This window comes from Nyctereutes procyonoides, unplaced genomic scaffold (genome assembly GCF_905146905.1).
Source record: "Nyctereutes procyonoides isolate TBG_1078 unplaced genomic scaffold, NYPRO_anot_genome, whole genome shotgun sequence".
Lineage (NCBI taxonomy): Eukaryota > Metazoa > Chordata > Mammalia > Carnivora > Canidae > Nyctereutes > Nyctereutes procyonoides.
Window position 1 is genome coordinate 16,362,625 of NW_026575132.1, and position 19,059 is coordinate 16,381,683.

The 19,059-nt window shown below is 39.4% G+C and overlaps 1 protein-coding gene across 4 annotated transcripts in view; it reads right to left on the reverse strand.

Annotated features, from left to right (window-relative positions):
• Positions 1 to 19,059, reverse strand: part of PLEKHM3 (pleckstrin homology domain containing M3) — a 173,666-nt gene that overhangs the window by 107,445 nt on the left and 47,162 nt on the right. For all 4 annotated transcript variants that reach the window (XM_055345361.1, XM_055345359.1, XM_055345360.1 and 1 more), the window contains exon 4: positions 374 to 519. In XM_055345361.1, the coding sequence (XP_055201336.1) occupies positions 374 to 519 (146 nt within the window). The remainder of the gene's footprint in view (positions 1 to 373; positions 520 to 19,059) is intronic.

The following is a 19,059-nucleotide window of genomic DNA, read 5'->3' on the forward strand; positions in this document are numbered from 1 at the left end:
TATGCTACTTTCCTGTTGCATTATTTTCCTGTTTTTATCCTCTGAGAGTGTTCTGATTTTGGAGATAAGATCTAATAAAAAATAAGGGAGGCCTCTTTTTCTATCAGAATTCTTTTTTAGCATTCCATAGTTCATTTTCGAGGCCCAGAAGTAAAAACTGCTATATTATCTTTTTAAATGAGGAAATTAATAAGTCATAGTTACACCTTTAAATGTGAGATATTTAAGAACCATTAGATAAGATCTTGTAGCTTTTATGAGACTACCTAGTCAAGTTTGCTTCAAATTCTTAGGTCATTATTTTTATAACCCACAAAACAATAGCTGAATACCTACATTGCTATTATGAAGTAAACTGAGGTTCTGTACTTACCTTATATTTTGAAGTATCCCAGTTGTGAACTATGCGTGCTGGGATGAGAAAACTGTCGTCCACATGGCAGTTGCTGCAGTAATACCACCCACTGTAATTGCACACCTTGGCTTTCCCATTGGAAAGGCCTATGGATCGTTGACATCCTGTCCAAGGCAAAAGAGAGTCTATGATTAGTGTTGTACTTTTAACATCACAGAACAAAGTTATACAACCCTCAAACAAAAGTCCACAACAGGGGAAAAAAAAACTTGTGAGAATACATGTAGAAATGTGTCCTCCTCTTCCTAGCCTGATAGGCTCCACCCCCTCACCTCCTAAGGCACTGCCATAACTGGCACCTAGCTGGTCCCGTTTCTCGTCTCCTTATGTCTTCTGCAGACAGATGTCAGAGATCAGCCTTTCTACAACCCCACTATTAGCACCTCACTTCTCCTCATAAACTCTATTTTTACCACCAGACATTTTGCTGGGGGCTTCTCATCAAGGATCTTATTCACCAGGCACATTTCTGTGAGATGATGTCAGCTAAGTTAAGAATTTTGTCTGAGGTCACCCACCTAGTAAGAGGTGGAGTTTGGATTTGGCTCTTAGCTTGTCACTTGTCTGAGTTTAAAATGATTCTAAAAACTGATTATGTGGCTTTCCTTCACTTACATAGTCAATGGAAGAAATCTGTCCTTCGATTGGCCCCTGTATCACCTTTCCAACTACCTCCTCCTACTACTCTCCAATGGGAATATAACTTCTTTATTGCAATCCGAGAACTCTCCTCACTATTCCTCAAATAAACAGTGTGCTCATTCCATCCTCCACATGCTGGCACATAATTACTTCTCCTTACACAACACCCTCTTCTCTGATTTCCACTTTGCCAAATCCTGCCCATTACTTAAGACCAGTGGCTGCTTGCAAGTCCTTGCTAAGACCCTTTTTATGTTCAAGGAAATCCATGATTCTGTGAGTACTGTCCTGAGACTCTCAGGGGGAATGGTAATAATCTTGGCCCTGTCACAAAGAAGTCATTCTTTTTCTTTAGGTAGGAGGAACTACCTTTTCTTGGTGAGTATAGAAATTCTATCACAGTCCAAAGGACAAAATCCTGGCAGCCCAGAACAGGTGATCATGATTATACAAACAGCAACATTATCCTGGTATTTCTGATCTACTGCTTTCATTTCAGAAACCCTTCCATGTGGCCCATTTCATGGCTGGATCAAGAACTGTACTGATCAAAGAAATCTCACATTAAGCCTATTTCATGATAAGGGTACAAAATGATTTACTCTTAATCCTCCTCCTCCTCTTCATCACCACCATCACCATCACTAATGCACCTCATTTCCATTAAAGGGGCTCCAGTAATTATTTAACAAACTGCTAAGCGAAGAAGAAACTGATTCACATGAACTACATGAATGAAAATATCACAAAACTCAAAGGACTTTCATTTTCAGCACAAATAAAATGGTATCAGTAATCAAACAATTTCACAGTGCATTCTCCAGGAAGAGAATTAGATCCTATTGTTTTTAAAGATAAGAGGTACTGAAAGACAGTAAGTAAAATATCAGTATTATGCTTCAGAAGCTTCATAGTGTTCCTTCCTGGAAAGGTTATTTCCTTTCTACTGAGTAGCAGCAAAATCAGGACAAGCTCCTGTTTTTCAAAAAGGCTGAGCAATGGGATATGTGCAATAGATAAAGAAGAACGGAATACACATGTTGCTGCTATTGCACAGAGGAGAGGCCATCACAATGACTAGGCTATGAGCACTGGAATGCTGTTTGCTGCACTCACTGGCTGCGTTATTGCTCATCTGGCACTTAGCACATACTTCCTGAAACTACTATGCCTTTTTATGTGCTTGTCCAGCAAGAACCATTCTATAAACTCCTCAGATCTGTTTTTTACCCTTAGTACGTAACACAGAGCTTAACATACAGCAGACTATTAATAACTGTTTGTGTAGAAAGGATGACAAACTGAATATTATTTGACACACATACACCTGTGTAAAGAGATTTTAATTTCTCGTAAGGATTCTAGAACTGATCCTCCTAACCTGGTCACTTTTTAAACAGCGTACTTTTGTTAATAACCTCTTGAAAAATATGCTGCTCATTCTAGGAATTACACATTACTCATGTGTTCATATATGGACTATGGAAGAGAATTCAGTGGAACTTGACATATCCTAGAGACTGGGATATTGCTGTTTCCCAAAATTTGCTGATGGTCAAATTGACTTAACACTGAAATGACAACGAATAAAACTCAGTCGTTCCTAATGATTTAGAAAATGATCATGGTCTTGTAGGAATTCCAGAGTTTATTTTTTATTTTTATTTTTTTCACCTCACTGAATTCCAGAGTTTAAACCTCTCACCACAAAACACACCATAACACACCAAAAATAAATTCAGGTCACTTTAGTTTTTTGATTGTTTGAATTTTGGATGTAATTAGCATCAGTAAGCACTTGCTGGATATTTATATGATTTAGTGGGTATTACTGGGTTTATCAGTCTATAATTTTTAATGACTTTATTATAATTTTTAGATGCAACATACATAAGCAATATTAAAATACATAAATGTGCATTTTAAGAAAGTACTGGTCTTAAAACATGTATATCAAGCAGGCACACAGGTCCAAAGCCTAACATGTTGGGGGTGCAACTATAATGAGTTAAGCATTCTTACCACTGCACTAGTTTCCAGGTTCATCAAAGTAGAGCTGAGAGACGTGGCTAGGGCTCACTCAGGTTTTATGTTAGAAAGAAGCTAACACCACATAAACTCCTAGCTCTTGGGTGTCTTTACCTTCATACCATATTTAGAACCATGCTCTCCTACTTTCCATGCTGAAATCACCCCTAAGGACCCAGAAGTAGGTTTGAACCTATCTGCATGCTTAGGACTATTTTGGATACATGGTGTATAGACAAGCACAAGTCTAGAGTTAGAAAGCCTGTTCTTGTGTAGGACACACTGTGAACTTGACCCATCAAACTCTCAAAATAAAGAGGCCAGCCTAAATCAGTGGTTTCCTATATTCAGTGAGGGTCAGAATTTTCTGGAGATGTTTGTGAAAAATACTTTCTTCTCCCCCACCCCAACTCCTATCCACATACCTCGATTCTGCAGATCTGGATTAGGGCTCAGGAACCTACATTTCTGCCCAATCAGCCAACTACCACCTGAGACCCTGGTGGGGAGAAGCTGACGATGGCTCCTTGTTTTCTAGGTGACTGCAGAAGTCTCTCCAAGCTCTAAAATCCCAATTCTATTCAAGTGCAGAGGGTGTACAGACCCCTAAGTGAAAAGCTCATAATTTGTCATGTAATTTATGTTCTAGGCTTCCAAAATCAACGTTTCAGGTTCTTAGTCAATTTCTAAAAATCTGCTATATAGAAAGAACCTCAGTTCATTTTACCGGTGTTTTTCGCAGAGCATTCACTGTCCCTACTGAGAATCATCTTATTTAGTTTAGAATTAAAAGTTTAATCTCCAAATCCAATGTAGTATTTGATACTGAAAGAACATAGGAATATCAAGATTAGAGGCTAGTGGCCTTATACAGATTCATTTTCCAAAAAGCAACACCTACCCTTTATTTGAAGAAGGAAACACCTATTCTTTCAATTAACTGTAAGATTTCCTTCTTTAATATCATACTAGTGGGCAGCCTGGGTGGCTCAGTGGTTGGACGTCAGCCTTTAGGCCCAGGGCATGATCCTGGAGTCCCAAGATCTAGTCCCACATCGGGCTCCCTGCATGGAGCCTGCTTCTCCCTCTGCCTGTCTCTCTGCCTCTCTCTGTGTGTCTCTCATGAATAAATAAATAAAATCTTTAAAAATATATATACTAGCAAATCATAGACTAAAAATGTCTGAAATGATTCCCTATAAAGATACACGATCTGGATTTTACTTTATCGTTGTGTTCTCAACAGGGCAAAAAAAAGGTTTCCTAATAACGACTACTAGAAAAACACATTTTTTTGGATGGCAAAGCTACACTCTGACAAGAGACATTAAGGGGAGGAAAACAGAGCTAAAGCAGAGACAAAAAATAATTAATTGAAATAACTAATTAGACCTTATTTACATATTATATTTCTTTGCACTTTGAAACAGACTTTTCAATAATGCTTCTAAATTAAGGGGTATTTGTAGTAGGGAACCCTCCACATATTGGATCAAAGCAAATACATTCTTCCCAGTCTCTTTTTGAAACTTTTCAGAGGGCGTTCAATTCATAGGAACAAAAAACTATCTCACAAGAGAACTCACTGGCCTTTTTTTTTTTTTTTTTTTTTTATTGCTTCCCACCCCACTTCAAATCTTTAATGAACACATGCTCTGAAGAGCTTAGCTTCCCCTCTGGTACTCTTTTGGAAACAAATGTTACCATTTAACTGAAATCCTATTTGCTGCTTGTACAGTCCATTTCCCAAATGGCCTTTCACTAAAGACGACCAAAAGGATCTGTTGCCGGGGGTTGAAGCAGAAATTTTGGCATATTTCTTCAGAAAGGCACAATCTTTCTTCTAACAAGTGCACCTAGTTAGCTCAATTGGCTGCAATATGGTGTTACTGAAGCCAAGATGCTGAGGAGAAGCCAACCACCTTCTCGTTACTTCACAGCTACCAACTTAGCCCTCCTTCCCCCTGACCAGCAGCTGGAAAATTCGCGGGCATCAGAGGAAAATGACCGAGCTGCGGGTATATCCTGGTGAATCTCTCTAGGGAAAGAACTCACAATGCTTTCTACGTATGGTCAGCCACACACTATCCCCTTTACCTAATTTGGTAAAATAAACTTGGTATTTTGCATTTGGAAGGTAGAAATGCTCTAAGAAAAAGACAAAGGCAAATAAAAAGAAAGAGAAAAGGACTTAATGAAAGAGATAAGATAAAATATCATTTTGTTAAAAGAGAAACAACTGGCAAATTTCCTCTCTTACTATATGCACATAGTGGAGGAAGAGGCGGCCATAGGAAGGGCCAAAGGACTGCCCTTGCCTCACCCTTCCATCCAGTGCCCTGGCGTGGGACAATGACCTGTGGTAAGTAAGCACTTTGTAAAATGTGGCTTGAAGGCCCAGACTTAAGCTCTACAGATCAGATTTTCCAAATTGAAGGAAAACAGAAATGGGGATGGGGGTGTTCAGTGACTTACTATCTTATAAAAATCAGCACGAAAAAGGTCATACAGAACTCTGCTTTCCTAGTTTATAGTCTGTAACCATTGACTCACTGAAGACTGAAAATATAGATACGCCCGGCAATCCTGTGCATCTGTCTCTTGCTTCAACAGTGTTTGCATGAAACAGACCTTGGGATCACCCCTTCTTCCAACCTCCAACCACCTCCCAACCTCCTTCCTATCCTAGTTGCAACCTCCAGGACCATCTTTCCTTGGCCAACCTCTGCCTCTGGGACCAGCTGACACTATTTTTTTGTGGTTAACTCCTTACTGCCCACCAGCCTTGAGCCCCTAGATTCATCAGAATTATTCCACCAAAGTGGAGGCTGCTGTCTACTGCTGGGTCAACCTACATCTGCAGGCTTTCTACACCTACCTCTCCATGGGCTTCTATTTTTGCCACAACGATGTGACTCTGGAGGGCATGGGGCAGCTCTTTTGCCAGGTGGCCAACGGGAAGCATGAGGGTGCCCAGTGTCTCTTGAAGATGCAAAACCAGAGTAGAGGCTGCAGCCTCTTCCAGGACATGCAAATACTACTCCTCCCCCAAGATGAGTGGAGGAAAGCCTTGTATGCATGGAAGCTGCCATGGCCCTGAAGAATTGAACCAGGACCTTTTGGATCAGCATGCCCTGGATTCTGCCTGCATAACCTAGAGATGGAGAGCTAGACCTCCATCTCTGTGACTTCCTGGAGAGCCACTTCCTAGATGAGCAGGTGAAACTCATCAAGAAGATGGTGCCCACCTGACTAATTTATGCAGCCTGGGCTGCATAAATCTCTCATAAAGTCTCACTCTCAAGCAGGACTAGGAGCCTCTGGAGCCCAGTAGACTTGGAGGGGTCCCTCTGTATCAACCAGGTGTCAGGGCATCTGCTCCCTGCAGCCGCTAAGCAGTTTTTTTAACACCCTGAAGCCTTCTCCTCAGCTGTGGACCAAATGGAAACAAAGTTTTTACAGAAAAAAAAATATATATAATAGCCTGTCTACACTGGGTAAATGCTATAATATTTGTTTAATCTTCATGGAATGTTCTTATTAAGATTATAAATCATATGAAATAAATTAATAAATACCAAGTAGATTCCAACTCAAGTTGAGAAATGTCAGGATTCATTTGTCTTTCAGGTAAACAATGATTGAGAGACTAAAGTCAATATTTAGTCAAAATTTATCTTGAAAGGCAATAAATCTTGATTTTTGCCAAGGCAAGTAAGTAAATATGTGCACTGTTCTAGAGATTCCGACTGCTTTTCTACTAAATAGTTACACTGAGTTAAAAATATCTGTGACACAGATTTTCACTTCCAAAGACATAGTTTGGATGATGTTTATGATAAGATGCTTCATTAGTATAAGTATTATGGTAATGTAAGGTCAGAGAAGGTTAACAATGAAATGTTATTCTTTCAACATCTAGTATATATAAACCAGTCTAAACTTAGTATTTTTCCCATACTTTTTCTCTTAATAGTCTATGACTAGATTATCTCATTAACTTCTGTGCCTGACTGCTCTTTACCCGAAGACTTTCAAGAAAATAGTAAGCAATTTTAAATGGAATTAGTTAAATAGATAAACGGATAAACAAATACTTACACTGTGCTTACTTTATGCCAGGCAGGCTTACTTTATGTATAAGTGTTTTACATACACACATATTTCTTTAATCCTTACCAATTCTGATAAGGTAGGTATTATCCCCATTTTACACATGAAGAAACTCTGGCAGAGGTGATAAAGTAATTCTGTCCATGGTTGAACAATTAGGAAAGATGGCAGAGCTTAAGACAAGTGGCTGATGTGGCACTTGATGAGAAACACTAATATATGTGTGTGTGTGTGTGTGTGTGTGTGTGTGTGTGTGTGTGTATAAATTTCCATGTAACTATTTCCTTGTGGAAAGTATTTAAAAAATGGTCTCTTTGTGTATGGCAATACGAGAAGCACAGAAAATATAAATCAATTATACAAAAGAGTATAATTAACTTTGTCAATGAGTGTTAGCCTAGGACCTCCCGTCAGTGAATCAGCCTAGGATCTCACAGTATCAGCAACACCCTGAATATGAAGGATGAGAGAGACAAGAATACAAATCTGGAAGGTGGAAAGCAGAAGACAGCAAGAGATAAGGCAAGGAGGAAGCTCTAACTGTGGAGGCTGCGGAAGGCTGTGTAGGGATGGTGCATTTGAAAAAGGAAAGATATTTTTGTAAGAGGACAGCTCAGAAAAATAGGGGCACGTTTGGAAAACACTGATTATTCTAGATATCTGAAGCGCCCTGTAACAAGAGGGGTGTTAGGAAAAAAGAACCTGGAATCATAAACTAAAGCTAGAACGTAAGAATCCTGAATGCTTAGGGGGAAGAATCCTTACTAACCAATAAGACATAACTAAGACATGGGAACAGCTAGAGTTGTTTGAAGCAGAACAGCAGTCTAAGCTTTGGAAAGATTAATCGGCAAGGGAAAAAAAAAAAACAGAAGGGGGGGAACCAGTCGATAAGTTATTGTACCAGCCTGGGCTTAAGGAGGCAGTGAGCTTGGGATCAGGAAGGGGAGAGACAAGGAGATACTACAGAGATGAACTGTAAACATTTTGGTGACTGACTAATGTGGAAAGGATTGAGATTGTCAAAGATGCCCATGATGTATGAGAAGTCTATCAGTCAGAAAAGGTAGGTGGTTTCAGGGAGAAAACACTGTTTGGAGCATTAAGTCTAAAAGACAGAATTCAAAAAATTTGGGCTACCAGACCTTCTGATTCCTAAAGCTCAGCTGGCTGAGCTAATTCCCCTTTACTGTACAAATCAATTTGAATTTGATTTTCTGTTATGTGACTGAGAGGATCTGATTGATGTATTTGACACTAAATAATGGCTGATTGAGGGTTCTCTTTCTATAACCTAATATCTTTACCTAGAGCTACCCATTAAGATGCCAGGGTCTCATTCTAAACCATTAGGTAGTACAAAATCATCAACATGCATCTCCATAGAAGACAATTATTCCTTTTTTTTTGAAAAGATTTTATTTATTTATTCACAAGAGACACAGAGAGGAAGAGACATAGGCAGAGGGAGAAGCAGGCTCCATGCAGGGAGCCCGATGTGGAATTCGATCCTGGATCCCAGGATCACGCCCTGAGTGAAAGGCAGACGCTCAACAGCTGAGCCACTCAGGCATCCCCAATTATTACTTTATATAGAAGTGTATAAAGAAATGAGTATAAGCCAAGTGAGGAAGAGATAACATAGCCGTTAGGCCTTATTTCTAGACAGCACAGTGGTTCTCAATCTTTGTCCCAAAAGGGGGCATTTACTATATCTGGAGACATTTTTGGTTGTCATAAAAGGGTGAGTAGGGTAGCTACTATCACCTAGTGGATAGAGGCCAGGGACGTTGTTAAACATGTGTCACAGCACAGGACAGCCCCCCACAACATAGAATTATCTGGCCCCAAATGTCAGAAGTGCCACTGTTGAGAAACCCTGTGACAGCACAAAGATAAGAAGGGAAAATAAGAGGTCTGAGTATGGACGTTACTTAATCACTTTTCTCTGCAAGTGACAGACACTCGATCTATCATGGGAAGGAGGAAAGCCCTCTCCCCAGCTCTACTTTCTGAACTAAAAGAAATGATTCATGCCCCTAGGTTAATTTAGAGAGGCACCATCAAAGAGAGGTCTTATCCACACTGTGCCATCATCTCCTAGACTACCTGCCAGTAACATCAGCTCTTCATGAAGTAATCCTTCTGGTGAGACACTTTCGACCAATAACTCATTTGGAAAACTGCAGAAATGGAAAGGGCTGAGCTAACCTGGTTATTTTAGATGGGAAAGTGGCCAGTGGTGGGAATATTGTCTCTCTGTGACAGTCTGCCTCCTGCCAGGGTTCCCCATATTGTACCCCTGCAGCCCCAGACAGGAAAGGGAAGTCAGCCTCACCATCCTCGTAGCAAGGCAAATTCTGGGCTGGGCCACTTGGAACTTAAACATGGAAAGCTTTGGGGGAACTTGTCTTATTAAATCAACTGACTTACTAGAAGGTTCCTCTGAACCAGTGCTGAGCCATATAAGAGCCTAAGACAAAAGGAAAATTCAGTCATACTGATCCTATCTCTAAAATTTTATATTTTGTTCATCATGGATTTTTTTGGCATTAATTTTTACTTTTGAATAATATTAAAAATATTATTTATCTCGATTACTGAGGGGTTTGTAGTGGGGGGTGGGGCATGCTCTAAGTTGTATGCCCAAAGCAGTTCACTCAGTCCCCCACCCTAGTCCCAGCCCTGTACTGAACCTTTTCCTCAGAGTCGGCTGTGTACCCCAATAGTGCTCGTTGCACAGTGATTCTCCATGATCTTTAATATTGTATTAAACCACCACTGTTTTTGTGAGACACCACTTTATTAAAAAGTGAGGAAAAGCTGAGTGAGGAAGAGAAGATAGAGTTGGCAGGCCTTGTTTTTCTTTTCTTTTTTTTTTTTTTTTGCAGGCCTTGTTTCTTGACAGCACAGTGGCTACACCTCTATGTTGATGGCTTTGAACGGTCAATAACCTCTTACTGGCTTAGAACCTCATATTATCTTTTTGGTTTCCCTGAGAAGCAAGCTGTCTTTCTTTACTCTTTTTCTGGAACCTATGTTTCCTTTCACCTTATCTTAGAAGTCTCTGTGTAGGGGCGCTGGGGTGGCTCAGCGGTTGAGCATCTGCCTTTGGCTCAGGTCGTGACCCTGGGGTCCTGGGATCAAGTCCTACATCGGGCTCCCTGCAGGGAGCCTGCTTCTCCCTCTGTGTCCCTGCCTCTCTCTCTGTGTCCCTCATGAATAAATAAATAAAATCTTAAAAAAAAAAAAAAAGAAGTCTCTATGTACATCAGCCTCATTTTGCCTGTCGCGTCTGTGACAAACACTGTCCCACCAAGGTCGCCTCGGACTTCTCTTTCACATCACTCCCCATTCTGAATGTCTGCTTCTCTTTCCTTATATTTTTTGTGAGTCTCATCTCTTTGAACTTTACAGTATATTTACAACGCAACCTTTCCTCTTCTTAGCTAAAACCCCTGAAAAAAAAAAAAACCTGACAGCATCTCTCAGAGTAATTTCTACTTGAGCTATTTTAGTAATGACAACAATTTGATAAAATTAAAGTCATGAGAGTGGATCCAAGTAGTACTAGGAACAGTCTCAAAGTGAAAGAGATCACTTTCATCAGCTTCCCTTAAACCCATGCTTGAATTTCTTCATTTTCACCCCAAACCAAATTCTTTATGTTCTAGAGGATTTAGGAACTAACTCAGTGTATGCTCTTCCTTGACCCTTTTCCCTATGCCTTTTCTGATCTTCTTACCAAGCTTTTCTGTCTCTCTAAAAGCACAGATTTGTGACCACCTCCAAAGCTAACCTTTTTATATATGTTTAGTATTTAAAAACAGGCTCCTTGTATTGGGATATTTAGAGTTAGAGGGCAAGACACACAAAAAAAATATCTACAAGCGGGAAACTCCTATTCCCTGGTCCTCATGTTGCCATTTGAAAGGAATTTCCTAGAGTTGTATTCCCAGCATATCTTCCCATGGTTTTGTCGGCCCTCCTCACAGATGGAGACATGAGGCATCTGACTAGTGAATTTAGAAGAACCCTGGCATGTGCAGCCTGGCCTGCAGGAAGCAGTTTTTTTTGTCTGCTACGGCAAGAAGGCATGGCCTTTGGGACTTCAGCTGTGATCATGTGAATAAGTCTCCCTAATTTAGGGGTCCATTATATAATAAGTGTGATTGGTAAGTCATACATGCAATACTTTGATCTCCACCTTCCTGACCCCTGGAAGTAGAATGAAGAGGAATGATACATTAACCCTGTAAGGCCTCTATAAGGATCATGGCTCAGACATCACATGTACCAATGGGAGTGGGAAGGAAGAAGGAAGGCAATCAGGTAACCCAAGCACGCATGGCATTGGGTGATGGGTCACTGAGATGGGGATTGTACAGGAAAGCTGGGCTCAGAGGCTTACAAGGAGACCCTCTGCATTACCAGGCACCTTTCATTCAGTTAAAATTCTTCACCTCAACAATGGATGAATAACACTATTTTCCTAAAGGTTTCCCATCCATTATTAGGCCACAATAAGACTTCCACTCATCCAAGAACCTCTCCCATATTTTCTGGGGGAAAAAATGTAGTGATGTACAATATTACTGAATTAAAATTTGGCACTTTTGGTTCAGGTGATCTTTTGTAACATTTGAATTGCACATAGTCAAGGCAGTTCAATCTTCCCTCAAATTAGAGTGTGGAAGATGCTGACCCGCAAGACTAAATAAAAAGGCTGGCCTGAGGGTATATAATAAATCAGTGGCAGGCTATAAACAGAAGACCAAGCTCTTCTCCTAATGTATTACTTATCCCACTGAGTCTGGATGCTTCCTAGCCACCAAATCATGGGAATCTATTATTTTGTCTAGTCTCTAAAAGCTTGGGGGTTACAAATATCTTTATTGATAAAGATGCAGAAAGAAACCAAGAATTTCAAACTAAGTCTATCCTCTATGTCAGAGGTACAGGTTTGGTGATTTGACAAGGAAATTATTTTCAGTAAAGCTTTGGAAAGCTTTCAGTCCCACATGATTTACTTACTTCACTGAAAAAATTAGCAAGATACAACCCCTGGCATACTGATACATACCTGGTCAGAATGTGATTTTCAGCATGGTGACTATTCTATTATACACCTGAAAGTTTCTAAGAGAGTAGATCTTAAAAAGTCTCACCACACACACCCACAAAAGGTAACCATGTGAGGTGATGGATGTGTTAACTAAACTTATAATAGTAATCATTTTACAATCTATATGTATATCAAATCACCACACTGTACAACTTAAATTTACACAATGTTATATGCCAATTTTATCTCAAAAAAGCTGGGGGGGGATGAATAAGTTCTGAGGATCTAATGTACAGCATGGTGACTATAGTTAAGAATACTACATTGTATATTTGATAGTTAATAAGAGAGTAAATCTTAAATGTTCCCACAAAAAAATATTAATTATGTGAGATGATGGATGTCTTTACAAACCTTAATTGTGGCAACCATTTCATTATATATATATAAAATCATCACAATGTAGATATAAACTAACACATTGTTATTTGTCAGTTATTATCTCAATAAAGCTGGGAAATAATAAAAGAATGTGATTTTCAATCTGTTGGAAATTCACACAAGCCTGCATGTCTTTGGTTTTGGAATCCTAGTTCCCTTCTAGAAGTGGTATCTAACACATGCTAAATTAGCTAAAGCTAATAAATGAAATTAATTTTGCTGGTAACCTTTAAAATATCTATTTAAAAAGAAACTCTCTATTTTAAGCCAAGATTTGAGAGTATATCTGGGTTAGAGAGTGGGATCACAAAGTCACTGGATGTGCACATCATCCTACAACCCTGGGAGGGCTTTAGCCAGGCTGGGCAAACCAGAGCCAGCCAGTTTCCTGGCTGTTTCTGAAGCTGCTTATTTCCAGGAAGACCCTGGAAGATACCACCAGAATCTTCCCTCCTGAGTGAATGCAGTGCTGGAAGGCACCCACTATTAGCAGACTGGAAATGAGAGAACAAGGTAAACAGGCCAAGGCCTCCTCCTTCTCCGAGGGGTAGCCACATATATCACTTATCCTCCTTTCATCCAGATTCCATTTTTTGCTGTGCACTGTTGCATAATAAAGAATTGTTTCATCTTTGTCCCTCATTTTAGCAGGGAGTTCTTAAAACCCTTGGAACTTCCTGAGTGATACAAGGGTCTTTATTATTCCTGAGCCTCTTGGACCATAACTGACTTTGTGCTAATGAGGTGACTCATGGTGGGCCACCAAACAGCTTGAGATAGACAGTGGTCACCAGACACCAGGAGGACCAACCCCTGACTGGAGGATTTGGATCCTGAGCCAGTCTGACCTCTGGGGAAGGAATGGGAGGGGCTGGAGAATGAGTTCAATCACAAGGTCAATGATTCAATCAAGCATGCCTACATAATGAAACCCCAATAAAAACTCCGGACACTGAAACTCTGTTGGACTCCCAGGATGATGAATACATTGATGTGTGGGAAGGGTGACATGCCCTGATTCCATGGGCAGAGAACACAGAAGCTCTGCATTTGGAACCCTCCCAGACCTTGCCTTCTGAGTCTCTTCATTTGGTTCTTCCTGACTTATATCCTTTCTAATAAAATAGAATTGTAAGTATAGTACTTTCTGGACTTGTAAGTTGTTCCAGCAAATTATTAACCTGAGAGGGTTGTGGGAACCCCCAAATTTGTAGCTAGTTAGTCAGAGTGCGAGCGGCCTGGGGATGCCCTGAACTTGTGGCAGGGATCTGTAGTTGGAGCAGTCCTGTGAAGGATCAAGCCCTTCATTCGGGGGGTTTATGTTAACTGTGGGTAGTTAGTACCAGAACTGAAACCGCAGTACACCAGCTGGGATTGAAATAACATGTGCATATATGAGGAAACTCTGATGGTACAGTGCCTGGAGTAGGAGTCTGCACCATTTGTTTGAGGAATGCTAGTCATGCAAAGAGGTCAATTAAGTTGGAAATGTTGCATATTTATACTTCATAGTCAGTATAATAAAGGCTCTAAAAGGTTACATAGTAAAGAAAAAATTTTTTAAGTTTTATTTTTTTAACTAATCTCTACACTCAATGTTGAGCTCCAACTCATGACCCCAAGATCAACAGTCACATGACTGCCTGAGCCAGCCAGGCACCCCACAAAGTCAAATTTTTTTTTTTTTAAAAGTCCCTGGAAACCTTCAAGACCATAACTGGCTTTCCAAAAGGACAGGTTTTGGATCCATCATTTTCTAGTATTATTAAACAACCTAAATAACTAAGTAGAGAACATGTTAATTATATCTGCAGATGACTCCAACCTAGTATTTCTAGAAAAGACAGTAGAGTAGGGAGGAAGGACTCAAAACAGAGGATGACTAAAACTATTTAGTACATACCTACTGTGTACCAGATGCAGAGCTAGGGAGACAGCAATAAACAAGAAAACACAGGTCACTATAGCATTTGCAGCCAGGTGGAGGAGACAGGTATTAAATAAACAATTACACAAATGACACTACAATATCAATTATGACAAGTGCTAGAGTAAGAGGTACTAAACCAGCATTACAAAGGAGAGAGCTAAATAGGTCCTAAGTCAGTCTGGGGGGTTGGTTGAAGAAGGTGTTCTTGAGAAAGTAATGTTGAAGTAGTGACCTAAAGAAAGAATTGAGGTAGGGCAGATGGTGGCTATATTCCAGGGAGAGGCAACTGCATGCGAGAAGGCTCTGAGGGGAGTTGGAAGGAAGTGGAGTATTTGAGGAACAGAGTGAAGTCAGTGTGGCTTGGACTTGGTGTGTGGGAGGAAGTGTCAAGAAGAGCTGAAGGTGAGGAAGTAGGCAGGAGTCAAATCATGTGGGGTCACTTTAAGGATCCTGGTCTTCATGCCAAAATATGTGCCGAAAAGCCACTGAAGGAAGGGTCTGTAAAAAGATCTACTGGGGTCAATCTGTATTGTAATAAGGCCACACTCACTTATAGTAAGACAAGGTTGGGAAAGGTTAGAATGGAAGAAGACTGGCTGGAGGTCACTGTAGTTGTCTAGGTGAAAGATGACCTAGCAAAGAAATGAGGGAGTAAAAGCTATCTCAACATTCAAATACTAAATATGCTCATCAGGTTTAAAATAGAAACTAGGCATAACATTAGGATGTATTAAAAAGGAAGCCAGAATTTGAGTAAAGGATTTGAACAAATCTCTTTTCTTCATTTGTATTCACCATTATGTAGAACCTTACTAGAACACCATGGTAGTTTCCAGAATGTAAGGAAGACATGGAAACCTGGAGATTATCAGCAGATTAATATCTCAATGGTTAAAATGTTAGACATACGTAGAAGAAACAGTTAAAAGAATGTGCTTACATTACCTAGAGAAAACTGAAGTAAGGCTTGATTCATTCGCTAAGAACATTCTATGAGTTAGGAATTGGTTTCTCAAACTTTGTTATGTATGCAAATCAACTGGAAAGTTTGTTAAAATCTCCAGACCCGGGACATCTGGGTGGCTCAGTAGTTGAGCGTCTGCCTTTGGCTCAAGTTGTGATCCTGGGGTCCTGGGATCGAGTCTTACATCAGGCTCCCCACAGGGAGCCTGCCTCTCCCTCTGCCTATGTCTCTGCCTCTCTCATGAATAAATAAATAAAATCTGAAAAAAAAAATCTCCAGACCCAATTCCAGAGATCCTGACTTCAACAGGTCTATGGAAGTGTCCAGCCATGTCTCCCCTCACCACTCTCCAGATTCTGATGAAAATGGTGCTCTGATCACTCTGAAAAGTGCTGGGGTCCTGCCTTCAAAAAAGTCAGACACATATCATAGGACCATGACAGGAGTCCAGGAGACTGGAGGAGGGTGGGGTCATGCAGGAAAAATGTTCAATTCTACTTGGGGAATTAGGTAGGGTAGTCAGGGAAGGCTTGTAAAGAAGTCTTTAAGAGTATAAAGTATTTTTCACACCCAAAAGTCTTCAACAAAACATAATATAAAACTACCCAGAACTCTCCCTGTCACCCATGACCTCAGGGCTCACTGCTGTGCAGGCCTGCTCCATTCTGCATCTGAAATATGGAAAGGAGTTTTACGTTCTTTGTTTCTTATTAATGTGATGTAATTAAAACATTTTCCATGTTAACATATTTCGAGATATAAGAACCTGCATAAGCAATATGTTGTACACTTGAAACTAACATAACATTGTATGTCAATTATACTGCAATTAAAAAACAAAACCTGCATTCAGTCATATTTTCTACTACAAAATAAACTTTTAGTTTACTCCCACACTTCAATTTCTGGAACTGCATGGTGTCCTTGTTTGTTGAATGATTGGATGAAAATATTATTGCAAGAAATAAATTAACATTACTCTATTACTAGATTTCCTTATCTAGGGATGCATTTGCTCATTTCACTTGAGTACATTTCTGCTTTTAGGCAGTATAATGAATTTTAGAAAACCTCTTAAATTTAGAGGAGTCCATGAAAAGCTGTTTTTCAAGGAACTTAGCTAGAAATTAAAAGAATATTGGCCTACCCCTTGGTAGGGTATCCCTAGTCTATCCTAAAACCACACTTAGACCAATTTCTGTCTCAATGAGAGGTCAGTAAATAGAAACTATTAACTCAATGCAGGGTCCAATAGTACATTAACACCTACTTTAGAAGTTTAACTGGAAATGAACACATGATGAGAACAATGTTAACCATAAAGGAAGCTACAAAAAGGGACAAGAACTTTCCAGACCAAAGTATAGCAACAAAGACTGGGAGAAATGAACAGCTTTTTTTTAAAAAAAAAAAAAAAAAAAAAAAGATAGCACAGCTATGGCCTATGAAGTTCAGGAAGGTCTATCAAAAGATCCGTATCTTCTGAAATTCAAAATGATTTTATTCTTCTGAAACATATCAAAGACCAACATGTGACTTCTATGATGAGATACCAGGAATAAATCAAAAAGCAAATTTATATCCTATAAAATCAAACAGCCTACTTATATAAAGTGATCAAATCTCTCTGAATTTTCGAATGTGAAACAGTTCAAAACCCAAACTATATAACTATCTTCTTCCATAGTCATATTACTACTTCAGCATGTATTCAGATTCTTAATGTACATTTATTTTTATCTAAAATCATTTCCTAGACTCAAACATTTAGACTACAAAAAAGAGTAAAAAGCAAATTTATCCACTGATAAACATCAGAGTCAAGGAAAAAGATGCCCATCTCCTATCTTTTTAGTCAAGTGATATTTCTACTGGTTTAAAATACCTTTCCCAAAGGAAGGATTTACTTATTAAATGAAGTTTAAATGGAGGGATCACATTAATCTAATTTTCTCTAATCTTCTATAGACATTCAAAGAACCACAGAATGAGAGATAAAAGGGACCATATAGAGCAAGGCTGTTCCTTCTAAAATATCCCAGACAGATGGAAGTGTTGGAAGGAAATTCAAAGACCTCTGAGTTCAATTGTGTGCTCTAAGTACTCATTTGGCCTCCAATTTTCAATTTCTGTGAGGGCAAATAATGGGATTATTCTGTTCACTATGCATCAAGCATAGTGTTTAGAACACAGTAGGGCTTCCACAAACATTTGCAGAAGGACTGAATTAATAAATCTCTTAATCTTGCAGATGAGAAAACTGTAGCTCAGACAAGTGTCTTGCCTTGAGGTCACAATTCCAGTTCTTCCAGTCTCATTGGCCAGGGCTCTTGACACTACTGATTTTCACCTCTGGCCATCAAATCTTAAATAAGGGAAATCTACTTCAATCTGGACATATCTGTTCCCTTGGTCTGGTGGAGTTACCCAGAGCAAGTCTATTTTCTCTTCTTAGTGGCAGCCTTCAAAAATATGGGACAACACTAGTGTCCTTCCTATTTTGGTTACATGTGCGCGGCATGGTTCACTATCCTATCACGTGTCAAAAGATGTAGTAGTTTGTTCTTTAAGAGCAACAGTTGTAACTTAAGTTTCCAGATGTGATCTGGCCAGGGCAGAACACAGTGAGGACATGTCTTCTTTCTCTGGACCTGTTTTGTGAATGCTTTTGAAGTAAACACAGTGGTATAGATTCTGGTTTCCCATTGCCTCATTTGTATAAACACATGAGCTACTATTAGATCAAGCATCCTGGGCCTTCTATCTTTGCAGCTGATTTTCTAAATATAAGCATGGGACTATTTATCCCTACTAAAGTCACATCTTGTTTAGTCCATTTCTCTAGCTTATGTTTCAGAATCTGGATACTGTCATTTAACATATTTTTGTGCAAGTTGCAAATTTGATAAGTATGCTCATGATATCTTTATCCAGGAGACAAATAATAAAAGGAACTAATTCTGATATGTACTTACTCTGTGCCAAGCACCGTCCCATGCCCTTTTACCTCATTTTATTCTCACTACAAATTTATGAGGTGGATTTTATTATTTTCTCACATCTTAGGTTTAAAAAATGGAGATGCAGAGAGGTCAAGTAAGTACACAGGGTCACACAGTGAATAGCAAATCTGGAAACCCAGTCTGATTCCAGAGTCCTTGATCTTAACTACTAAGTGATGCTCATTCTCATTATTATCATGTATCTTTACCAACCACCTTCTAGACTGATAGGGATCCACTGGTCAATAATCCTTGTGTAAAGATGCCAGTCAATCACAAAATGACAGAACTATAATCTCTGAATACCCACACTTCTCTGTCTTGAGGATTTTGCCAAATGCTTTTCTTTTTTCTTTTAATTTTAATTTTTTTAACAGAAGAAGTCTTGATTTTTTTACTCATTTTTCTTTTTATTTAGCTTTGTGATTCTGTCCTTGTGCCTTTAACAATTTCATAATT